The 27,050-nt window shown below is 37.4% G+C and overlaps 1 protein-coding gene across 1 annotated transcript in view; it reads right to left on the reverse strand.

Annotated features, from left to right (window-relative positions):
• Positions 1-579: 579 nt before the first annotated feature.
• LOC133607581 (neuronal migration protein doublecortin-like) overlaps positions 580-27,050 on the reverse strand; it is a 29,085-nt gene continuing 2,614 nt past the window's right edge. The window contains exons 2-7 of the mRNA XM_061962342.1: positions 23,828-24,254; positions 20,454-20,794; positions 7,198-7,300; positions 6,031-6,123; positions 3,099-3,196; positions 580-3,036 (exon numbers count right to left, since the gene is read on the reverse strand). Of these exons, the coding sequence (XP_061818326.1) occupies positions 2,980-3,036; positions 3,099-3,196; positions 6,031-6,123; positions 7,198-7,300; positions 20,454-20,794; positions 23,828-24,191 (1,056 nt within the window). The 5' untranslated portion in view covers positions 24,192-24,254 and the 3' untranslated portion in view covers positions 580-2,979. The remainder of the gene's footprint in view (positions 3,037-3,098; positions 3,197-6,030; positions 6,124-7,197; positions 7,301-20,453; positions 20,795-23,827; positions 24,255-27,050) is intronic.

The following is a 27,050-nucleotide window of genomic DNA, read 5'->3' on the forward strand; positions in this document are numbered from 1 at the left end:
AAAATATAATTTTGACCTCTACATGCACAAAACTGAACTATTTCATCTATTTATAAATCTGTCTCAGTAGAATTAAATTGTGCACGAATGACGCACACATGTAATAACGATTTTACACATGTGGAATTATTTGGATCTTATAGAGCCAAAAATACTAATTTCCTATTACCATTTGGCTCATAGACCAGTTTTGCATTTAAAAAAACGTTAACTAAACTGATTTGGTTTTTTTCCCCCAAAGTGTCTATAGTGCATGTTCCTTTAAGAAGGCTGACCTGCCGTGGATCACCACCTGGAGGTAATATTCAAAATGAGTCCCTCCGTTTGCTGGAAGTCACTAAAAAAAGCTGTGACTAGGTGCATATTCAAAGTGTCTAGGTGCATATTGCTTTAAACTTGTTTTGCAGGTCAAATTTAGGGTGTTTAATCCAGCAGATGGCGCCATTATGAAACATCAACACAGTAACAGGGCAGCGTCACTATACACATGCACCACATTGCCAGTGAAATAGTGTGAATGTTCTGTACTGCAAGAGTTAATGTGCTACGGTCTTAAAAAGGAAGGTATAACAAATGGAAACAGGTGAACTAAAACGGTTTTATTTGCAAAAAAGATACCAGTTAATACATTAAATGGAGCACTGAAACAAGCCACTGTGACATTGCAAAAGACTAATAAAACAATGTTGTAAAAATTCTTCAATGGAAAAAAGGGATAAGTGGAATATAAAAAGGGGGCTGCAAGGAAGGTATTTATGTACACTGATGAAGTGCCTCTACAAAACAAAGCGTGTTTTAAGGTTATATTTGAGAAAACAAGGTTACAAAGTGGTGAGGAAAAAAAAAAAGAGCATACCTTAGGATTTTTTTAAGCAAAAGCAGTAGTCAAAAAAAAGGCACCATGTCAGCCATTCAATATGGTGGTGGCCATCTGCACAAGACATGTTTGTTGTGTATATGCTGAAGAAACAAAGCGGTAGGAAAAGCGAATGCGAGGGAATAAACAACTTTGGTGGGCGAATACTTGTGCGACGGCGCCCTCTTTTGGACATAGGTTGCAATGATATATGGGGAGAAACTGGGAAGAGCACTGTATTTTTGTGCAGCCAAACGCCACATGGATTTGAAACACCATCAAAAAAGATTTGCAAAAATAAAAATGGATTTGTAATAACAAATATATATTTGAAAAACAAAAAAAGTGTGTTGCAATTTTTTGTTCGGGTTATAACTCAATTTCAATTTGGAGGGTTGTTTAAAAAAAAAAAAATTGAAATTATAAAAAATATTTTCAAACAAAGTTGTGGTTGTAAATTATTTTTTTCGGTCACATTGCCTGAAGTTGAGTCGTAACTAAAAAAATAAAAAATAAATAAAAGATTTGCAACCAGAAAAAAATACTTGCAATAAAAAAAAAAAGTGCTATACTTTGAGGCTATTTTTGATTCATTTCAAATTCATTTTATAGTTGCAAATCTTTTTTTGGGTAGGACTCAACTTTAATTTTGGGGGTCTTTAAAAAAAAATTAAAAAGCAAACTGCAGCTAAATCCTTTTGGTTAGGACCATCAAATTTGCGGGTGCCTAAACTTTATTTTTTTAATGACGATTGAACCCAAAAAATAAATGTAACACCAAAAGTATTTTTGGAACAAAATATCTGAAACAGAAAAACGACCAAAAATAATTTGCACTGAAACTTGTTTGAAAATATTTTTCTATTTCAAATACATTTTTTGTAATTGTAAATCTTCTCTGGTGGCATAAACACATTTGTATCAATACAATGACAGCAGACGGGCTGTTACATGATGGCGATGAAGCTTGTCGACAGTAAGGACGCAACACTTTTTACGACAAATTGCGAGGACGTTTCTTCACCATCCTTCCATCTAGATGCATAGATGCTCGATTGAAAAGAGAAAAGCTGCTACACAAGCAGCACAAATTGTGGTCACGCTTTGTAATCGTGGTATTCTACTGTATGCTGACATTCAAAGTGCCCGCAGCAGTTTGTGCTTCAGTGTCATCCAATCCGAAAAGTCTCAGGCTTGATGGCCTGCAAAACCTGAAAAAACTCTTCACTAGAATATTTTGGGGGGAAAACCCAACATTCACTTTAATATGTTTTTAAAAAGAGCTGCACACGAAACATTGGAAAGAGTAGAAAAAAAATCAAAAATACACTTAAATATAAATTAAACTTTATAAAATATTAAAAGCCAGGCGAGTCATAAACAGAACATGCATCAAGTAATCCTCCCTCCTATGGAATATTTTCAAATAAATCCCCTTTTTATAAATCCTGCAACACTTTGGCTTTGCTTTATCATGTATTCATCTATGATTTGTTAATTTGAAAATAACTGCTGTGTACTGATTGGCCCAATAAAGAGTTGAACTTTGGTCATTCTTATGCACCGTTAGGTCCTTCAAATCAGCTTTTCTGATGCACCTAAAGCCTTAAAATGATGTCTCATGCACAACACTAACCATATATAGCCTGCTACTTACTGTTTGGAGCCAATAAAGAGAATCTTTATCACCATATTCGATCTAGGAGTTGCCTTTTCCACACTTTGTCCCCCCTCAGACAACAGTGTTATGGAAGCACAGCAATGGCGAGCGAAAAACCAGGAGGATATGAGAACTGTACACAGTATTTACAGCAAAGTTAGGAAGGATGCACCCAGGGCAAGACACACAAAGTCGTAAAAAAGAGCTTACAGATTTGTCACCTAAAATCACCCATTTGCTGCTTGGAATCGTGTAGTGTAAAAAGAGTGCGTCCAATAATTAAAGTGATTTTTTTGTGTTTTTTTAAACAGTGCGAAATCTTTGTGATGAATGTTTTGGTGATTAAAAAAAAAGGAGGGAAATACAATGTTTTGTGTTTTCAAGCAGCAAAGGGCATCAGTGCATTGCCTCAACCGCAAGATGGTGCTCTTAGAGGATGTGGAAAGCCAGACAGGAGGAGAGTCTACATAGACTCCCCGACAGAATCGTCATCATCCAGTGATAAGGGCAGGTACAGATCCTGGAAACATTTAGATAGCATCTCAGCATCAGTAGGCAATAAGAGGATGTGTGTGCGTGTACCTTTTGTTTGTCGTTGAGCCCAGGACTGGTTGGAGTGGAGGTGGGGGAGTGTTTGGAGACGGGGGTGGAAATCTGGCTGCTGGAGCCCGTCCCATTGGCTGAGAGGGCGAGAGGAGGAAGGCGGTAAAAAGTCACGTAAGGGCGGGGCATATGGATATCACAATATATCATATTCAGTTGCAGATGACTTGATGTTTTGACTTGTAATACGATGTACTGAAAATGTATTGTTCGTCAATACTGCGTAACGTAAAGCAACATGGTTGGTCCTTCTCTAGCCCAGTGGTGTCAAAGTCAAGGCCTGTGGACCAGATCCGGCCCGCGAATGAATGATCTATGGCCCCCGGGATTATATTTGATTCGTATTAGAACCGGCCCGCTGGCCACAGCTGCCTGCTGCTGTTTTGAACGGACCAACACTCCATCAGTGTTGGCGCTAGGAAATTTCAAAATGGGGTCCCAGGGACCCCATCAAGTCAAAAAAATTGGGTCCCACAGTAAATTTTTGGGGTTCCACTTTTTTGTAAGCGTTTTGAAAACAAATTATAAATGTATGCATTATCCTGTTATATCTCACATTCTATATTGTTTAGGAACAATGTCATAAACGTTAATTCATTAAAAAAAAAAAAATACAAAAGAAAACATTTGTATGCATATGTAAATGTATTCAGTTATAAACATTCATTCACTTTCTTCTTTCCTTCATGAATCTAAACTTTACCGCTGCCGGTATTTTTTAAATATTTTTATTGTAATATTTTCAGAATGTGTTTGTTCTATTCATGGCATTATTTTAGTTTTAATGCCATGATTTTAATAGTCCGGCCCACGTGTGCACAGATTTTCCTCCATGCGGCCCCTGAGCTAAAATGAGTTTGACACCCCTGCTCTAGCCTCATTTTGGTCGTCAATAGTAAAGTTTGATTTTAGGGAGTTGCTGTACAAATTGAACACCTCGAAGCTCCAAATGTCAATTGAAAATAAGCGGTGCACATCTAAATAGACTTGAACGTGGGCAGACCCAAAACAAGTTTAGGTTAAACTGCACTTGTTTGGTCCTCCCAATGCTAGGATTCAGTTTGTGTGTTAACATCGAAAGAGCAACAGAAGGGCTTTATAAGGGCTTCTTTCTTTTGTCAACATGCACTAAAAAGAGCCAGGTGGCCACTAAGTCTATTAAAAACACAACTTGAACAAAGCTTCATTGTTGATACAGCATGCAAGCTTCATGGAACCACTTAATGACAGCATTGTCTCCTAGAAGTGTCATTCAAAAGAAGCAGACGCTAAAAACCGCAACGCTGTTATGCCAGTGGCAAGTGCAGCTAAAATTCCCCTCAAAAAAGTGTGGCTTTCGATTTCTTAAAGAATTTATACTCCATGGAAAATCTAATCCAGCATGAGGATATTTGAGACACAGAGGTTACAGTTTACATGCACAATCCAACTAATGTAATTCTAAACAGCTGGCCCGACATCTGCACGGCATTCCCGTTCAACGCTAATCAATAAACCAATCAAAGCAGCTAAAAGGACGGGAACCCCCAACCCCCAACTCAACACCCTTCTATTGTGTGGAATTGTCATCCACCCTGCAGGGGATTGAACACGTACACCTGCTCTGTGGCTTGCAGTCACACATCCACTGTGATTTCACAGCAAAGAAGATGAAATTAGCATCATGTTGGGAAAAATGCCAGAAATTGTTACAGCTGGTGTTTTTCCTTCAACGATTCAAGCAGTTGCCTGCAGGAGATGATCAAGTGTTTGTTAAATATCAGTCAAACGGCATGAGGCTGTTTTTGCCTGAATTATGGGATGTCATTTTGTTATCTTTGTCCATTTAAACTAGTTCCTTATTCACATACAACTGTTTCAGCAAAACAAAGTCAATAGTACACAATTACTAAACAAAAGCACACCTTTGTTTTGCCCTCAAGTCCTCCTGAATTTGTAAACATTAAAAAACAACATTGGAGAAAATAAAAAAAATATCAAATCACTCTGGTACAGTGGTTCTCAAGCTTTTCTCACCAAGTACCGCCACAGAAAAAACTTGGCTCTTCAGGTACCACCATAACGACCAACATTAAAATACAGTCGCATAATATGCCTAAGTATTCATTACAAACAAGGCTGACGTTTTACTGAACAAGAATATTTAACATTTTTGGCCATTGTAACATTAAACACACTGAACAGTAACACCGCTTGAATATAGAAAATTAAAACACTGCTTTAATCAAGTGATTCTTTGGCGTACCACTAGTGGAGCTCATGTACCACTAGTAATACACATACCACAGTTTGAGGATATTTGCTCTAGTATCAATCATAGTGATACTATCCTTGTTATCAACACTACCAAAGTATGACTAGATCAGCTCTCTTACAAGTGTACTGACTGACAATGCTGACACACCAACAGTTATGGTATTCTTTCTCTATACTCTATTTTTGTAAATTTCCTAGTAATATCTTCTACTTACCGCTGAACGTGGTTCCATCTCGACTGCTTAAAGTTCACTAAGCACTTACTTTTTGGTGTTGTTTGAAGCTAGCGTTGCGGTTAGCTTAGCTATTAGCATGTTTGCTGCTGGCTTGCTGTTGGTGTGTAACATGTTTAGCATTGAACTCCAGTGATAACGAGACATGGATACTAACAAATGCAGTTTGTCGCAACGGAGGGGATTAATTTAGTGGACTGGCACCACACTGCATAGCAATACAAAGCTTGTTAGCGGGAGACTAAAAATAAATGGTGTCAGCCAAAGGGCACCGGCGTTTATGATCAGCATTAAAAAGCATTAATTGGCAATCACATACTTTCTCATGAAAAATCGGATGATACTGATCAATGACCGATCGCTCGGCACATCCCTAATATGAAAATATTAGAAATTAATTTTGTTAAGAAAAAAAAGCTTACTTGATTCAGCGGGAGACTTGCAGCGTTGAAAGGATAAAGGACTCTTGATTGAACCACGCAGTACTTTGTTGGGAGTCTTCATCACTCTGCACTCTGCAATGACAAAACACCAGCACGTGTTAACTAAATATTTGAATAACTAGACTGGCATAGTGATGACAGAAGACCCGTGGAAAGAGTTTGTTTGGAAATCAAGGGTTCGGTTCTAAACTCATGTTATTTGTGTGGAATAAACATGCCATGGTTTTTTGGGGTGCTGGGAAGCAGAAAATACACAAAATCCAAAATAGGTACGTGACTAAACAGCAGAAAATAAGTTTGACGGCATGTGTTCATGGTTTATTTCAACAAAGCTTTTCAGTGTTTTTCAAAAATGTGGTTAAATGATAGTATTGCTCAGGGCTACTGGTTGCTTAGCAACCTGGCCCATGAAGCATAGCCTGTGCTGAGCATGCTTTCGTTCAATAACAGGCAGATAAAGAATCACAAAAAGGTGATTCAAAGCTTGGCACTTTTTTGCTAGCAGAAACTCTACATAAAAAAAATCCTCTCTAGTTGCCAATTACTGTACATGTCCTACATTAATCTAAAGCATTTCTTTCCATCTTAGCCTTCCTCCCATGCAATTGTTCACAGCTCAGAACTGCACTGCATCATACCAAGGAGGTGCACCTGCTAAAGTGAGCATTATGATCTTTGTTAAAAAAAAAAAAAAAAAAAAAAAAAAAAAAAAAAAAAAGCACAATTTTTGATACAGCTACTTATATTTGGAGGTGATTCTCTTCGGAAAACAACAAAAAAGGGATTTTAGAGACTAAGAGGATTGGTTTATCATTTCTGTGCAGTATCAGTAGTGACGCATCAGCTATGGCCTCAACCTGTCACCGGGCAGATTAATGGTTTCTTCTTCTACCTTTTCTTATTCCCGCTGGCGCCAGCAGATAAGACTCCCTCCTGTCTGTCTCCTTATTGGCCTTTTTCTGACACCTCATCTTTTCCTTACATTAACACGCAAAGAGCTACATATGGAATATTCATATTTAGCTACAAAAAAAAAAAAGATGCATTGCATTCATACACCACTGTAAACCAAACTCCTAAAAATAGTATTTAATACTTTTAAAACGGAGCAAAATACATTTTACTGCAAATAAATAAATATAGTACCGTTCTCATCCAGGGAGAAGTCATCTTGTGCGTAGCGGAATTTCTCAGGTCCGCATGCGATGAAGACGTCATCTTCTCCAAAGAAATCTTGAAGGCAAGTAACCTGTGTGGGTAAGAAAAACAGTGGTTGTATCAATAAAAATATTAAAACCAAGCACCTATCCACATTTGGATTATCTTAATTGTATTTTATTTTTCTCCCATCTTCAAACGCCTTTGAAATAGATGGTTTATTCAGCATATATACCAAGCCAGCGTGTCACCACTGGAACACACATTGTTGTGCAGTGTTATACCTTTGTCGCAATGTTGAATGATTCAACTTCACAGTCCCCAGCAGCTGTTGAATCAATGTGTTGCATACAGTGGACAGATGTCTGCAGCCATTCCTTCTACTACCCCTCCTTTGTAAAAAGGCTTTTCTAGCACCTTAAACATATTCATACACAAAAAAAATATTTTTGTCCTTTGTTTTTAATCCATGTCTTTCAATTAAGTAAAAAATCTTAAACACTTTACCAACCAGTGGTGACTGGGATTAGCGGCCCACAAGATGCAGGACTTTGCTTTCAATGTTTATTTTATATTTACTACAGAGCAATAGCTCAGTTATGAAGTTAATGTATATCAACAAATGTTTTAGGTCATTTGCTCAGTGAGTGTCTGACAACCCATAGTTTGCCATTCAAAACAGCCTAGTGGACGTTAAGGTAGCAAAGGAACAATGTTGGTACTAGGGATGTGCCGATCGATCGATCACCGATCAGTATCGACAATTTTTTGGTGAAAAATACGCGAGTACCCATTCATCCATTTTCTAACGATTGTCCCTTTCGGGGTCGCGGAGGGTGCTGGAGCCTCTCTCAGCTGCATTTGGGCGGAAAGCGGGGTACACCCTGGACAAGTTCCATTGTTGATTAAAGCAGATCGCCTCTGACACTATTTTTTTAGTCCACTGACTGACAAGCGGCTAGCAGCTAATTATGTCTCCATACACAGTGTGGAGCCGCTCCTTTAAGTTAATAATCACCTCCATTACACACAAAAAACTGCATTTCTTAGTATCATTATCACTGGAGGACGAGACTAGCCATGTTACACACAGAGAATAATGCCAATAGCCAAGCTAACTGCTGAACTAGGTTTAAACGCCACAAGAAATAAGTGCTTGGTAAAGTTTAGGAAGTGTAGATGGAACCATGTTACAGCAGAAAGTAAGATAAACAGGAAAGTAACAATTACACTAATAAGAGTCTTGAGAGGATAATATATCAATGAGTGTGTCAGAATTGTCAGTCAGTACATGACACCCAAGAAGGCGGATCGATCCGTAAAATGGTGGTGTTGATACCAAAGGTAGTATCAGTATACGATCGATGGCTATATCAATTTTTAGATTCTCAGAATATTTTTTGCTTATGTTTAATTTATATTAAAAGTAAATAATTTCCTGAACACAGAAAAACCAAATGATTTAAATTAGTAATAGTTTATGTCTAGTATTGACTTTGTTTCGCTCAAAATATTACATGTAATAAAAGACAAGGAGCTAGCTTATATATTGTGTTGCTATTGTTAAATTGTCAATGGAACTCAACATAATTTTTTTCAAAAATTTACAAGTAATACATGTGATCGGTATCAGAAACACCGATTGGAACATCTGTAGCCGGTGCGTGTCCCGAGTTGTCACAGAATTCTTTGTTTCAGCAGTTGGTTAGCAATATTTAATGTTCGACTGTGGCCAATATGTTTACAGAAAAACATTTAGAAATATTTTAATTAGTTGAATTAAAAAAGAGACACATGTTTTACATAATTAAATACACAAATATTGCCAGCATGGCTTTTAAAAATAGAATAAAACATTAAAATTTTAATACAAAATGTTCATACATCCAAGTTTTGGTTTAAAACTGTTCATGCTGAAACTCTTACATGAGTAAAAATGAATCGGAGAAATTTCTTTGATTAGAAGCTCAAAACTAATTCTGCATCGGTTTAGCAAATTGCTATTGGAATACAAATACAGACCTAAGAGTTCTGTAGTTTTTTTGGTATGCAACTTACTCCAGCCACTATTAGAACTCATAAAGACGCCACTGTGACTACATATTTGAAATAAAACGCCACACAAGTGGATGTTGTAGACGCAACAAATCCACAACATGGACATGTGGCATGATGGACGACCCCGTAGTGTCACATTTGGTATAGCGGCACATTTGGTGATACGCATCCAAACTATGAGCTGCAAATAATTTGGGAAGGTCCCACCCAGCAGCTGTCTTGGCCAACAAGTTACAAGTGTGTGGTGGTGACTTAGTGGCATGGCATCCAACAGCTGTACACTTTGGCCCATCATGGAAACCAGAATAAAACCCTGGCCTGGTTGATCCACTTAAGACAGTGCTTTGACTCCAGGGATCAAATGTTAATTAGCTAGCTATGGCTAATTTACAGAACGTGTAAGGTGATTTTATTATGACTACAAGCAAGAGCCAGAAACTGCTGCATGGCAAGAAGAGCAATACACCTTTTATCATAAAATGGAAGCACACAATTCCCTCCAGAGAGCAGCCACTGGAAGAGAAATGGGCCAGGAGGGGTGGCTAAGACTCGGCTGTTTAAATAGCTTTAAGAGCAGAGCTCATTAAAGAGATCAAGTGGGTATCCTAAAGACTGCCTCCTTAAGCTCTCAGCAGGAATATGCTGGTAAAATGAAAACTGCCCCACCATTGGTGGGGTCACATCTATTTGGTGACCTACCCACTATAAGTAGTGCTGTCAAATGATTATTTTAAAATTGGATTAATCATATTTGATTTATCAAGGTTATTACTTGCTTGGATAATTTAAATCAACTTAAACAAAGCCCTTAATATTTTTGTCAAATACAATTTTATTGTCAGACCATTTATAAAAAAGTTTTACTTCAATGTACATCATGTATTTGCTTAAAACTTGCCAACAGTTTTATCCAAGTACCAGCAGGTTTTATTTCAGAGTGAAATTTGCCACTGAGGACAACAGTCGAGTCCTCACCCATCTTTGCACCCACTTATGCATTGATCTGATCACTGACGGTCAGTCCCTGACCGTTTAAGAACCTTCCCTGCCTTTTGGGTAACCATCCATGGTTCAGGTAATTGATGTGTGATTAAAATTGTGTGATTAAAATGCGTATATACATGATTAATGCTGTATTTTCTATGATCACATAACTTAACTCATTTTTGACAGCTCTAAAAACGCAAAATGTGTATCAATATCAATAAAAATGTGGTTAAAAAATTTTTTTTTAAAAATAACAGTACAGAGCCAAAAGAAAAATTCTCAAAAAAGTCAAATTATGGACACTATTATGGCAAAAAAAAAAATCCTCATCTTCATTTAATTAGAAATAATACACAACTGTCCTAAATTATAGCCATGCTTCCGTTTGTCTACTGATGATGGGGTGAGTAATCAAGGCATTGTTTTCATGACTGTAAAGCACTTTGTGTCACATTTGTTTTTGAAATAAGTGTTTAATAGTTGCATTTGATGAATGGCAGAAAATAGAGTTGGACACTAAATTGATTATATTTTTTTGACTGTGGAGAAAAATGTATCTCCAGGGCACTAAGCTGGGTTTTTTTTAGAGCCAAAACCAAAGCTGTTAAGGAATCAACCTCAAGTTTTCTCAAATTGTACTTCCTGTGACCATGTCAAGTCAAAAAAGTATTGAAAAGTACCTCCAGGATGAAGAAGGTGACTCAGTAAAGAGCATCTACAAAGACAAAAATAAGCTGCGTTTATCTGCATGACAACAACCTTCTTAAGCAAAGCACTTAGACTAATCCCATTTGCCACCAGGGATCATATACAGTAAATTGCACATTATCCAGTTGCTCTTTACAAATCATCTTATACAGTGTATACATAAATGATCATATGAATAATGCATCCACTGTGTATAGGTCTGGCAGCTGTCTACAGTTGCAGCAATTGTGGAAAACATTTTTGCTTGCTCCTAATATGCCAAGAGTTGCTTTGAAACATGAAATTGGAAACCAGCTTGGAAAGTATCTTTCCACGTGGAAAAAAGTCAAATACACTTAACCCTGTGGCGGTCAGGCAGATAACATGAAACCACGCCACACAATCAACAGACCTTGTTTTTTTATTTTTAATAGTGTGCACATTTGATTGTTTATATATTGAGAAGGTTCCTTAGAGAACCCCCATCACACTTTATACCATCCAACCCATTCCCTAATCTCTGCCTCACCAGCTGTCAAGGGCCGCATGACCTCCCAAAAATGACAACTGAATTATTCAGCCCAACTGACCGGTGACTGCGACTGGCTGATAGGGGTCAAGTTGTAGCCAAGTAAGGATAAGAAGGGGGCGGGGGGAGAAGACATTTTCGGCATTTAAAGTTAGGAAGAAAATAGGATCCCTATCTATGTAAAGTTAGGTGCCCATTAGATTGCCCGCTTCAGGACATGCATTAGATCCATTACAATGTACGTTTAACGTTATATACTTACATGCAAAGTTTTGATTTTTTTTTGCAACACCCAAATGACAAACCACAGAAAAAGGTCAAAGGCACTGAATTATAAGTCCTAATATTGTCATTAGTGGTCCTGCATCAAAAATGCAAAATAAGAATTTGTTAGGGCAATGAGTAATGAAATGCATGTTACAAAAGGTATGGTTTGATTTTGTTGTAAAATTGCCAATACTAGGACTGTTAATTGGCCATTCCACTAAAATAGGTGTGATTTGCATGCCTAGGAAATACAATGCATAATAGCATGATCAAATTAACTGTAAAAGATTAGCTTCAACATGCTGGATGGCTATAATTCACATACAATGGTACCTCAGCTGACAAGTGCCACAGATCACAAGTTTTTATGGCTACAAGCTGTCCCTCAACGTATGCTTAAGGTTGCGGGCAAAAATTCAGGTTTACGAGCCTCCCAACTGCTAGTTGGCTTCGTAAATGTCAGTGAGTCCCGCATGATCCCACCAAAACATCAGGTATCTCACACGAGTGTTCAGCCAATAGCTAGCAAGGCATAATTTTGTTTCAGAAACAAAGCAAGTGAGTTTATACAGTATTGAGAACAAGCAGCGGATGATATTCATTGAATTAAAGAAAAAACACCTCAAAAAACATGACAGAGTATGTGTAGCTGACTCAATAAAGGCTATAATATGCTATACAATAAGGCTAGCAAAGGGCGTTAAAATACTTTCTAAAAAGGGCGTACAAATATTCATGCAAATATGGAGAAGTGGTGTTTGACCGAGAAGCAGTAGATACTGTAGATAAATTGTAAATTGATAAACTGTAGGTAAATTCTGTACATGAGTACATACTTGATGAAATTGCTGTATTTTGTAGTACATTCTATAGTTTTTATCCATTACGTCATACCTAGAAGTTTGGTTTTCTTATTCAAAAGCATGTGTTGAATGAAATTCAATTCATATTAATGAGGTCGATTGATTTGAGAAGTATTTTGGGTTACGAGTATGGAGCCAGAAGGTTGCCAGTAAAATTTGGTATCGAAATTTTTTTTTTTTTTTTTTTACATTGTAAGAAAACTTGTATTGGCACCAAAACAAGTTTTGGCATATACAAACATTGAACAAATACAATATTTTTGGTGGAAGTTTTTGATGCCAATATTCATTCATTCACTAATTATTCACTTTGTACACTTTTGTTTTTGTGTGTTTCAAATGTTTTTATGATGGCGTTAAAATTTGGTATTAGAATATGTGAGCCTTGCATTTAGTTATAATCAGCTCTGTTCCTTGTACTGTACTTTGTAATCTTGATGAAAAGTCTTGGCTTCACTTTAATTTGTAGTTTAATACTTTTGGAAAAATAAAACAAATATTGTCTTTATTTTTCCCCATCATCTTTTGCTCATTTGTTTTAAACTTAATTGCCTCCATGGACCACCATCACATTTTCCAGATTGAAAAAGTAAGCAGTACGTAGAGCCGGGTTGTATTTTGTGCAATACTAAGAAAATACAACTGCACTGTTGTAGTTAAGTGTTTTTATGTTGAAGAAATTTGCAAAACAATTGCAAACATGTTACTATACAAATAATTGGATATTGTTTTGATATATTTGATGATCGATCAAGAGAAAAAAAAATGTTACATTTAAACATTTCAAGATTTAATTATTACAAACATTTTTTTTACCACATGCACACACTAAATACTAAAAATCGGTACCGTTGAGTACCAGTATCGATTCCCAGGTACCAGGAGTACTGTATGGATTTAAATGTGAAAGGTACCCATCCCCATTTGTCAGAGATATTTTGAAATGTTATTCTGTGATATTTGCACCTAAATAAATGCTGGTCCATCAGTTGAGGAATATGTGTAAATTGTATTAGCATAAAGTTTAAAATACATTTCATTAAAGCAAATTGTCCATTCATAGTGTTAAAACTTGAAAATGATCTTTTTAGGGTACACTTGATGAAAACGTATGTATATCTGATTAATCGCGATTAATTTTGAGTCAACTATGAACAAAATGTGATTAATCGTGGTTAAATATTTTAAACGCTTGACAGCCGTACTTCAAAGCAATTACTAATTTATTAGTAATGATAGAGTTTATAGAGAACTTATTACATGAGTTTATTTTTTTACTTAAAATGTAACATGGCAGTCAACCATCAGCTTTACTCACTTGATGTTCTGTAGTTGGATGTCTTCTCAGAAACACACCTGTGAAGGAAATCCAGATGTTCCACAAAAGGCAGAGATAGTCTGTCTTTCTTGTTGAATTATATACAGCAACATCACAAAGTACTACTCAGATTAGTTTTAAAGAAGTGTTAATGAAATTGTTAATAGAAATCTCTCTAAAAGTCCAGCCTATTTCTTTTAATTAATTTTAAATAATCCCTCAGCTCTACATTATAGCAGATGTTTTAAAAATATGTTGTAGGATGTACTTTCAAATGTAAATATGTGGAATATCATTTAGGATATCTGAGTATTACCCTATTTTGTATTTGCAATTAACTACAATAGCGGTAGTTTCACACATTGTTTATACAAGTCAAAATAATACAATAATACACACCGTAAGACATGAGTCCACCTATTTAGGTGTAAAAGATTGATCAGATGTAAGGTTTTACTTCTAAACGCTGAAAAAGGTTCCGTGCATGAATTTGGCTCCACAGCCTGGATATGAGGCTCCGTCCCCGGGGAACAAGAGGGTGAACATTACGATAGTCGAAGTCTCATATTTTAACACAAATTGGTTACTCGTGTCACACCAAGCTTTACATGTCTGGTGTTAAATGGTTTGAATGAATATATACAGCTAGTTACATTTTAAAGTCGCTCTTTTCTCTCCGCGTGGAGATGTAACAAAGTATTGTTACGGAGTTTCGGCAAATATCACGGCTATATGGAGACACATGGATCATTTAAAAATACATTATCAATTTCTATACCACTTATACTACATCCTCAAAATATGGCTAGGTTAACAAATATATAACTTAGCCCCGCCCAGAGGCTGGCTAAAACGCTGCCATTATTTCGATACCATAAAAAAAATTTTAAAAAGCAAAACCGATAATTTCTTCTTTTTTTTTTTTTAAATCACAAAAAGAGATCATAAAAATCTTTGAAATACACAAAAACAAGTGTACAAAAATATGAATATTGGCATTGAAAATATCCACCAAAAATATTGTATTTTTTCAATGTTTGCATTTATTTGTTGCCAAAACTTGTTTCGCTGCCAATTCAACTTTTTCTACAATGTCTATTTTTTGGATACCAAATCTTACTGGCAGTGTTCTGGCTCCATATACGCGCACCGTCACAGAACCAATTAACTCATAAGCAAAAGTACTGATGTATTTGCTAATTTTAAGATACAAATTCACTCCTGTTAGTTTCAGCTCTGTTACTCAACTCAATTATCGTCAGCTTAGTGTCTTAACAATTAAAATGCTTTAGAGTTGGGGTGGTGCAGAAATTAAGATTTGAAATGCAAAAAAGGAAGGTTTGAGAGAGCTCCTACAAGCAAATACCAGATTTTGGTGGAATGACCTTTGTATTGGATTTCTTTTTAAAAAATTACAAAAATTACAAAAATGAATCAATTATAGAACAGCAGGAGCAGTTTGGGGGTAAATTGATATTTGTTTCAAACATGTTTAACAAGTTACACTGAGGAACAGCACGTTTACCCTTATGCAATTCAAAATGTTCGAAAAGTAGGAAGAAACTGACTTGATTCAATCCTACCCCTTCTCCATCATGCCTCAGCAATTACTGATAGTTTACTTCCTGTGTCTAAACTGTTGAACTTGGTCTTCAAGTGCCATTAAAGCTAGAATAGCACTATTTAGACTTGCAACTGATGTGAGTAATGTAGGCTAAGGTGTTTATGCATTCTGACTGATACCAAACAAAGTCCTAACTGCTGCGTTAAGTTTGTCACACGGTCCAGGACCAGCGTCAAATAGGCGGCATAGGGCAACATAGACAGTATGATCTTGGATATGAGATACAGTTGGATACGAGAAGCAATTAGGTCAAATGCATAATAAGGCCAAAAGTGGTACCTCGGTTTTGATTTAATTTCTCCAGGCATAAACCAATGTAAAACAGATGAATGAAATTAATAAATGAACATTTTTACTTTCAATAAAAGCTCTTGTTTGCAAAGACGGCAATTTTTACAAAAAAAAATAGTGTAACAAAATGCGCTGATCAGTCAGTGCTCTACAAAGTTTCAAGGAAATCTGCATCATTCTGCTCACGATTAACCCAAATCAAACAATCCAAAGAAAATGGGGACATAAAATAAGGGTGGTCGGGGCTCATATAAAGGGTGCAGGTTGATGTATCTAAAAAGGAATTAATTCTTGGTGACCTGCGGGTGACTTGGTGCATCAGCGAGTTAACCATAAGCTCTCATTTGAAGCAGCAGATGAATGAGTCAGGCAGCGATATATCTGCACAGTCATGGGGGCCAGCTGGTGTCTGATCTTTTCAAACCCTCCCCTCCCTTAACATCTAGGAAGCAGGCCTGACGGATGCTGGCCTGTGCATCATTAAATTGTGCTTCCCCCCTGTTCCCCCTTAAGTCATGTTCACCAGTTGATGCAGTAACGACGGCAGTGAGGATACATGACCACGCCCTATATAAACCCACCATAAATGGGGGGTTGGAGAGAATTACACTTTTATGTGATATAATAAAAATGGGCGAAGCTGGTATAGGTAAAAAAAAAAATAAAAAAAAAAGCACAGCGTATTCCACTGTTACAAGCTGAAGCAGTGTCGGCAAAGCTTATCGCCATGACAACAGCTTCTGCGTGGTCAAGAGCAAGCAGAACCCCACAATCCCTTTACCAGATGTATTTAATCAAAATGACCTGAACACATGTATCCATCTTATATCCTGCACATCATTTTCCATAAATAGCATAAAAAGCAAATCGGAAATCTTTTGTTCGCATGACCTTCTGTCTTGTGTAAAGCTTCCCTCACTCCTCCATTGCTGCTCTACAGTGGCTCTTATGCAGAATAAGTTGGAGAGAGAAAAAAATGGCTGGTATTCAAAGGAGGGTCAAACTGATGGACACTCAAAGTGCTGCAGAGAAAATAGCACCCTGACGAGCTCTCACAAATACCATTCGGCATTTATTAAATGAAAGTGTTTAACAAGAAGCAAACCAGACACAGGATTTAACACAATAAAGGTCTGCAGGCGGTTAGATAAGGATTGATTTAATGTTCTTGTTAAAAGCAAATCAAAAAGACATGCTTTAAGGTAATGGGAAATAATTAACCCCCCCATGCAGCAAAAAAAAAATTGTGATCGCAACAGACTAAGGGCGGAAAATTACTCCTGAATCCATCGGCCCCACCCATCTAGATGTAGTGAAAAGCAGCAGTGTTTGAGGGGAAAATGGGAGCAATTTCCTCAAAGTGAGGACAGAGTGTCTCATGTCGGTGCGGCATTTAGAAAAAAGCGGGGAAGCAGGTGTAACCCTGCATTACTAAAAAAAGAAAAAAAAAAAAAAAAGGTCCTGCTTTAAAACAAAAAGGACTGAGCCAAGCAATCAATACCAATGAAGGAATGCACATGTTAAAAATAAAAATAGATTTGGTGTTTAAGCCAAATTCAGCATCGATTGTAAACTTTCACACCCACTACACAGGATGTGGCATCAGACAGACTGGTCCGCACCAGCTGGGCTTCGTCTTTGTGCCTAGGATGTGGTCTCCTAGCAACCAGACCTCGCAGCTATCGCAATGCAATGGTAGGAAGGAGGAGGACAGATCGGCAGAGAGTCAGGGAGGGGCAGGCACTGCATCAATAACGCCTCTACCAGATCACCTCCAACACGCCGCTGCTACAATGTACCACTACAGCCACGCAAAAAGGAGAAATTGTGCAGGCTCTGCATTTTAATGAACATGCAGGCATCCCATTAATCACATGCATTCATTAAGATAAACAATGAATCCCTCCAATGATGAAGGCACAATCACACATTTTATTGGGATGCGTACTGAAATATCTTTACTCCACAATTTATAATTAATAATACAAATCCAGAAATGTGCAGAATCTTATTACAATTACGGAACAATTTCACATCTGTTCTGCAACAGTCCAAAACCTGGGGGCTTAGAGAGGACTCCCTTGTGAAAATGCATTCAAATCAAAATCAATAGACAGTACCTTCCCTTAGCAAGCAATGCCTTTATACAGAGAAGAAACATGTTTTATTACATCTTGCTCTGATTTGAGAACTAATTTGATGATCAGTAGAATGGAATTTTGAAAGATTGTACATTTAAGAAATTGAAAACCTCTTTGGTGCGAGTAAAAGGCCTGTGTAAAACATACTTGGCCAATTAAGCGGATTTTGATTTAAAAAAAAACATGCGGCAACCAGTTCATTAAGGAATCAGACGCGCATTTCAAAGCAATAAAAGTGTCACTTGTTAATAAATGTTTAAGGTTTTACACCTTTGTCAAAGTTAAACAGGTCATATGATTTTTTTTTCTACATTTAAAAACACCTTGTAGTTTAGATAACGTGTAGTGGTTTGTAGGCGATCTTTACGTGCCTCCACTTTGAGTCTTCTTCCCCTCAGCCATGTTGAGGTTTTTAGCACTTCTAGAGTGATGCTACTGACAGATTAAGTTTGAACTATAGACTACTTTGTATTAAAAAACGGCAACAGCATGTGCATGTACGAGCCAGTCTGTTCCACAGCAACAGGATGGTAAAAAAAAATGTGCTTATTGACTACAGCGTCAGACTACAATGCAAAGCACTCGGGGTAATTTTATACCATATATGGAGATATCCGCTGACATTACTCTTTGAAAATTCGTCACAAATTGCGCAAATTCTAAACGTCTCGTTTAGGGAAAGTATGACGGAAGACTCCACGGTTTGATTTCAAACTTTTGGGACAGATCCCAAATACACAAAAATGCATACCAAAAAGGTAAGAAAAGTTGGTTTTGCATAATAAGGCCCTTTTAAGACACATTTTACCAATTAATTTTACTTTTTACACTTTCATGATTATTAGGAATGGTGACAGACTGACAATGGAACAGATCATTTAAGGTAGAACTAAATTCATAAATCATATTTTTGATGTTGATAGTCATCCTAGATGGTGTTCGCCCTTGCACTGTAGTGCTTCGTTACAAGAGCTGTGAGCAGGCTTTGAGGTCATTCAGTCACTCATGCATCTATCTACCCATGAAGATCAGAGGGCAAGAGAAGCAAAAATGCATTATTAAATCATTATCGGTGGTTTCATTGGTCTGCCTTCAAAGTGGTCATGTAGGGTAGAGGACAAAGTATTGTGTTCCATGACGCAAAGGTCGATACAATTACCGGTATCCTTTATTGCTTTTAGTTTGATCACCTGCCTTGTGGTTATTACAGTTCTTTTGTTGTTGGATCTTGTAGAAGATCTAAAGTCCTGCGAAGTTTGGTTTTCCATTCTCTACAAAAGGATCAAACCTTGCATTTTATGTGCGTGCGTGCAAGCTAGATTTGTCCCCATATTGTCTTTTCAGATGGTACGAATACTGAACCCATTATCCATCTCAGGTTCGGTGCATATTTAAAAGGTTATGAATTATAATCCCAACATTTTTTGTTTGCATAACAACTCACCATCACCTTTGTATTGATATGCAAACATTGCCAAAAATGTTCGTCACGGTTTTCCCCTATTGTACGAACGAACATTGCACCACACAAACATGTTGGTGGCTCAATCTTTGTACTTTTATCAAGTGCAGTGTGCCAGCACTTTGATAAAGAAGGTGAGAAACACTAACTCAAGAAATAACTCTTCTTCACATCTTAACTCTAAGCTCATCTTCACAAAAACAAGTCTTCAACAAAAAAATAGATACAATTAAAAAAGGGTAAATGTTCATTTATCCAAATATTCCCACACGGGGACATTTGGTTCAGCAATTATCTTGTCTCCTAATTGTTGTTACCTTGCGGTGCTGCTCACTAGCAAGTAGCTACTAGCGAGGCTCTCTTGGTGCCCCATGTGTGTAAGCGAGTGGTCCCGCCTCCGCCCACCTCGACAAAGGTTGTGGATGACTGACAATAGGGTTCACCATTTAATTCTACTATTGAATATCAGGCTCAGGTGATGAGACTAATGCAGAATGAACCCTTTGCACCCTGATTGGAAGTGAGACAAAAACAGTGTCCATTTTAATTTATCCTGTGATTGATTTATTGCTCCAGTCCTATTCATATATTTTGAATAGTTTAAAATCGTATACAATTTGTTTTATATGTCTGGAACAGATTATTGGTTTTGAATTACGGCTTCGTATAATTTGGTCTGACATTTGGAAACTGATTAATGAAAACTGTGGGACCACCATATAATCAAACTAAGAAATATAAGCATGGCGGATGAAAGCGTAATTGCCAAACATTTATTGTCGGGTTGGCAGTTTATAAAATGATGCACAGTGTGGATTGACCGCAACCAATAATTGCAGCCAAATCTTGCAGTGGTGTTAACTGTACTGCAACATATGAAGTGTTAAATATTTTGGGTCTATTACTAGTATTGGATATCAATGTGCAAGTGTAACCAAATGAAGTGCTAAAGTTAATTTATGTACAGCTTTCAAAAACAATCATGTGACCATCCAAACTACAAATGCAATGACATACCTGCTTCCCATCCAGCGTGTAGATCTTTTTAACCGCTCCGCTTTCCAGCTTAATGGCCTCTGTGATGTCAGTGAGCACCTGTTCGAAGGAGTGCGCAGTCTTCTTGTTGAGCAGGACGCGCACAGCCTTGCGTGGCTTGACGCCGCTGCGCATCACCGTCACCAGTTTGGGTCGAACAAAGTCCTTGCACTCTCGGGACTCGCTGCCGGCTTTAGCACTCAACGACTGAATGTTCCTTTGGCTGGCAGAGGCCTTCACGTTCACCGACCAGTTGGGGTTGACGTTCTTTGTGTAGTCCACCTTCTTGAAGAGGTTTTCCGAAGCGCAAACATAGCTCTCCCCTGAGATGGAAGACAATATTTGGTTAGTGTGTTGCGAGCACATTGTAGACACCGGAGAGTCCCAGTGGTGTCCTCTCTCACACGCTCGGCAGAGGATTAAGTCTTTAGATCAATTTTAGAGTTCCAAGGGGGTTCCAAACCTTATTTTAGTCCAAAGAGACCATTACAAGAGAAATATGCAAGGAGAAGAATATTCCAAGGTATAAAACTATCACACTTGCTAAAACCTGCTATATGTGCAACACTTGCTTTTCAAAATATGGGAGAGGTTAAAAATGCATTTGGAAATCAGTATAATGCAGTAATATTCTACACCACTGCTAAATCTGTGTATTGTCTTTGTAAAATCACAATTCATGATAGTTATTGTTCTTATTGGTGTAGCAACTGTACTGTAATTAATGCCTCCATGTCATAGATCTGCTTTACAAAACTGTGTATATGCTCTACATAATCTCCCTTTTTCTGTTCGTAACCATCATTCTTCTGCAGCTTGTTGCAAAATCCAGAGGGGGGGCAGTGGAAACAAAGAGCAGAAGGGGGAAAAGTGACAGTGGGGGAGAGGGACATTTTGGAATCTTAGGCAACAATTAGTCCAAGTGTGGAGAGATTACAGCAAAGACAAAAAGCAGGATTATACAGTGCCCAGGAAATTGAGCAATTAATTATATACACCCCACAAGAAGAGAAAAATACGCCACAGCTTACTGTGCTGCCTGTCTTCTTAACTGCACTTGTCACACAATGAAAATCTTACCAGGGTAGGAATCATTTTGGTTCCAACTGCAAATATACAGTTACAAATAATTAAGCCAATGTTCTAAATGTAAAGTTGATTTTATATCTCAGCACTGTCCTGATAACTAATCTTTTTTTTTTTACATTTAAAAAAAAAAATTGTTGAATTGCTACAAAGTGCTAAGTGGTGTCAACATGCTCTAATTATTATAGATCATACATGCTATGTACAGAGGTGGAGAGAGTACCGGTAGCTCAAAATCGTACTTGAAGTAAGACTTTAAAAGTAACATGACTCAAAAGTAAAAAGTAGTCATCCAAATAATTACAAGTATTCAGTGAAAAAACTATTCAAGTACTGAGTAACTGGTGAGTAAGTTCTTATTTTTGTAGTGGCTATTTTTATTTTTATTTTTTATTTTTAAATGACCCAACTACCGTATTTTTCGGAGTATAAGTCGCACCGGAGTATAAGTCGCACCTGCCGAAAATGCATAATAAAGAAGGAAAAAAAGCATATAAGTCGCACTGGAGTATAAGTCGCATTTTTGGGGGAAATTTATTTGATAAAACCCAACACCATGAATAGACATTTGAAAGGCAATTTAAAATAAAGAATAGTGAACAACAGGCTGAATAAGTGTATGTTATATGACGCATAAATAACCAACTGAGAACGTGCCTGGTATGTTAACGTAACATATTATGGTAAGAGTCATTCAAATAACTATAACATATAGAACATGCTATACGTTTACCAAACAATCTGTCACTCCTAATCGCTAAATCAGATGAAATCTTATAAGTCTAGTCTCTTACGTGAATGAGCTAAATAATATTATTTGATATTTTACGGTAATGTGTTAATAATTTCACACATAAGTCGCTCCTGAGTATAAGTCGCACCCCCGGCCAAACTATGAAAAAAACTGCGACTTATAGTCCGAAAAATACGGTACATGTACGCAGCATGTACAACAAAATATGTACATTTTACGGTCAGTTATGACGTAATCGTGCCAATGTTGGCAATTACACAGCTAAACCACAAAAAAATCTACAATTTACAGCAATACGTTTATAGTTGGAAGTGGAATTCTTGCGGACTGAAACATGAACACTTCTGACAGTTTTTTTTTCCTAGCTTGTAAGTAAACACCTAAGAAGTGCATTGCCTCTTCCGATGTCCTGTCACTTTTTACAGGACATCGGTGATGCGGTGATGTGCCGGAGTGCCAGGCTCTATTTCATTGGTGAAATGGAGTCAAATATCGGTTGGATTGGTGAAACAGAGTTATGTGACAGTGCCCGCTGGAAGATTTCTTTTAAAGAGCCAAAACAATGCATCTTCGTAAGCAATAATCAATACATTATCAATGAATGATAATATAAATAAATGTAGCAATCACAATGAACTTCAATGTAACGAAGTAAAAGTACTGTTTCGTCTTTAAATAAATTGTACAAGTAAAAAGTATGTTGCAGTAAAAGTACCCTGACAAGAATAATTTATCCAAACAATTATTAAGTACATGTCACGGTGTGAAAGTAGTACGTTACTACCCAAATTTACAAAGCAACTGAAAGACATACAAATGCAATACATAAATACAATCCTAAAGAAAATTTAAACCAAAAAATAAAAGCAGCAGTATCAATAATATAAATTACTAGTTCAATGTTTTAATCCAAAAATGTATATAAAAATATATTTCTTTAAATGATTCTCGAAAATTAGGAATCTATTTAGAATCAAAATAAATATAAATATCGATTTGGATGTGAATCGATTTTTTGAGCACCCCTGCCAATTTGGCAAGTAAACTTTGAACACAAACTAAATAAATTAGCCTGAAATAGACCAATACATATTGAGTAGCTCCATGTGTATAATATCTTATTATAAGTTTATTTTGAGAGTTACAAGCAAATGGCACTGATTTGGTGGGCTGGCCAGTATAAATCAAGTCTGAAAAAGGCAATCTGATCATTTTTAAACACCTTGTCTTGTGTAAATCCCACAAAAGAGTTTATTCAACAAAGTCTGATTGTTTGGACTGGGAGTAACAAAAAGAGGAAGAAGGTCTGCAGAACTTAAACAAGTATGCCATTAAAAGTAGCCAAGAATGTACAATTACATACTTTAACTTCATTGAACAATGACAAATAGTTCTTTGCTCAGACAGACTAATACGCAATTATCCTGTTGCAAATAGATTTGGATTACTTCACAACACCACAATACTTTGTTAATTTTTTTGTACGCTTTTCACCAGTTAAGAAAGAAAAGCTTACCCTCCTCAAGTTCATCAAGGGCTGAGACCCTGTTTGTGCCATCAATGGAGAAGATGAAGCGGACGCCCTGAGGCAGGTTGATGTGGTCGGACAGCGAGCGAGTCAGGTCGGCCAGCAGAGAGTCGAAGGTGCGAAACCGGTCATTGGCCACAGCGTACACGATGCCCTTAAAGTAGCGGTCGCCATTGCGGTAGAAGCGCACCTTTTTAGCCTTCTTCTCGTTGGACAGGGCTTGCAGGGTGCGTGTACGGTAAAAGCTGCAGTGGGCGCTGTGGGTCGGGCTGGGGAGTCCGTTCATGCGGCCGCCCCGTGCTGTACGGGATGCCTTGTCTCGCTCGTCAAAGTGCCCAAAGTCAAGCTCCATGATGACTGACTGGTGATGCTTGTGACGGATGAGTGGAGAGGGGGTGGGGAACAGCTCCGTAATCTACAAACACAGGAAAAGTATGTTGCAATCAAAACAAATCTTTTTTTAAAACTGATATTGCAAGTATACATATTTAATTAAACCAAGTGTGGTTATAAAACAGTAGAAATGTGTTAGTACAGTAAAAGTTAGCTAGCTCTCTATTCACACTTCTGTTACTTAGGCAGTAACCTCCTCAGCACCTCTAGTGGTGAGGATGAAATATACAAGCTTTACAGTTATAAAGTTAACAAACCCACATTACAACAATTTGACAAGATCTAGTCAACCAAAATAACTCAAAACTGTTTGATGTCCATTGTCAAAAAAAGAGGAAATGTACAGGAAAAAAAAACACCACTTCCACGACAAGTGCGTTTCGCACCGTATATTTGTTGGCCTCTATATTTTCGGCGTTGGTAAGTAGAATTATTTTCAAGACGCAGCAAGAAAATGGACTAGCCTCCCAGCTAAAAAGGTAAACAGCCACTAGGTAAGCTAACGTTAGCTTGTGCTTTCATTTCTAGCCATCTTTTAAAGTTACAGTGATGACAATTGAGCAGCAGTGTTTCCAATGTTGGTATTATTTGTTATATTTATGTAAATACCATACTGTTTAGAGATATTCAAAATTGCCAAGCAGAAATGCAAATGCTACTCAAAAGCATACAATCGGTCCCTCGCCACATTGCGCTGTGAAGTTTGCGGCTTCACTATCGCAGATTTTTGTAGAGCATATTCTGCATATTTTTGGCCAACATTTTCAAGCATACAAATGGCTGGACTAAAAATATCGGTACTCGAGTATTGGCCACTAAAAGAGATCATGTAAAGGTGACTATGTAGGTGCTATTTCACAACTACAGGGCCCTAATAATGTTAAAAAACATATTTAAAATGTTTAAGGTTTTTCATGCTTTGGTTCAGTGGTTCTCAAACTTTTTTCTCCAAGTACCACCTAAGAAAAAAAATTGGCTCTCCAAGTACCAACATAATGACAAGCATTAAAATACAGTAGCGTACTAGGCCTAAGTATTCATAAAAATTAAGGCACGTTTAATTCAAAAAGTATATTTAATATTTTGAACACTGTAACATTGCAGTTTGAACAGTAACATTGACTACATGAAGAAAACACTTTTAAAATTATTATTTGGCATACCACTAGATAGAGCCCACATACAACGTACCACAGTTTGAGAATCAATGCTCTAATTATAAAAATATTACACGGTCTGGCCCGGGAACAATTAACAGCAATAAACAACGTAAAGTAGCATCCAGCCAGCACATTGCATGTTCAAATGCATTTAGTGTGTTGATGTTGAATGTTAAAATAAAGTCCAGTGTGGATAATGACTTATTGTACTTAAAATGTTCATTATAATTGCTTTGTGCTGGCACACCAATTTATTTTGCATTTCCTTGAATTCTAATTAAATTCATGCAATTTGGGTCACCATTTAAGGCAGTGTTTTTCAACCACTGTGCCGCGGCACACTAGTGTGCCGTGAGATACAGTCTGGTGTGCCGTGGGAGATTATCAGATTTCACCTATTTGGGTTAAAAAATATTTTTTGCAAACCGGTAATCATAGTCTGCAAATTATGTGTTGTTGAGTGTCGGTGCTGTCTAGAGCTCTTCCACATCAGTAGGTGGCAGCCGGTAGCCAATTGCTTTGTAGATATCGGAAAGCGGGAGGCAGCATGCAGGTAAAAAGGTGTCTAATGCTTAAACCAAAAATAAACAAAAGGTGAGTGCCCCTAAGAAAAGGCATTGAAGTTTAGGGAAAGCTATGCATAACGAAACTAAAACCGAATTGGCTGCAAAGTAAACAAAAACGGAATGCTGGACGACAGCAAAGACTTACTGTGGAGCAAAGACAGCGTCCACAAAGTACATCCGAACATGACATGACAATCAACAATGTCCCCATAAAGAGGGATAAAAACAACTGAAATCTTCTTGATTGCTAAAACAAAGTAGATGCGGGAAATATCGCTCAAAAAAAAAAAAAAAACATGAAACTGCTACAGGAAAACACCAAAAAAGAGAAAAAGCCACCGAAATAGAAGCGCAAGATAAGAACTAAAACACTACACAGGAAAACAAACAAACTCAAAATAAGTCAGGGCGTGATGTGACAGGTCATGACAGTACACCTACTTTGAGACAAGAGCTATAGTGATGCATGATTGGTTATGGTTTAAAGTCATACCCAACAATTACGACAACTTTTTACTGACAACTGAGTTTTGTTTTAAGGATTTCTGCTGGTGGTGTGCCTCCAGATTTTTTGAACGCAAAAAATGTGCCTTGGCTCAAAAAAGGTTGAAAAACACTGATTTAAGAGGTGACTGTAGGTCAAAACAGTTGAGAACCACTAGTTATGATATCACTATTTATAGAGATGACAGCTATCAGGATTTATTGTTCCAAACTATCGTGCCAAACCAAATTGAACTTCACGGCCCAACCAGCGCGTAGTCTATCAAAATGGGTGATTAATGCTCAATGTTTTACTGTGTTTGACCACCATTTTGGATGACGAGGGTGTGAAAGAAAGGTTCAGACCCTCAATGTGAATACTTAGTGTTTGACAGTGTGTACTATCAGTAAGCTCTGAGTGGACGTCCCAAAAGGGCACGACATGCATTTAAATGAGATTCAATGCATCCAGCCTCTTCAGGATAAATGCAAATGAGTACCCATCAAACAATAACCAAACTGTGCTTTGTGATATCCTGCGTGTGTGGAGGACCATCTTCATGTTGATCAGGCTTGAACAAGTATGCTTGAAGCACTTCAAAGCATGGA

This window comes from Nerophis lumbriciformis, linkage group LG09 (assembly GCF_033978685.3).
Source record: "Nerophis lumbriciformis linkage group LG09, RoL_Nlum_v2.1, whole genome shotgun sequence".
NCBI classification, from domain to species: Eukaryota; Metazoa; Chordata; class Actinopteri; order Syngnathiformes; family Syngnathidae; genus Nerophis; species Nerophis lumbriciformis.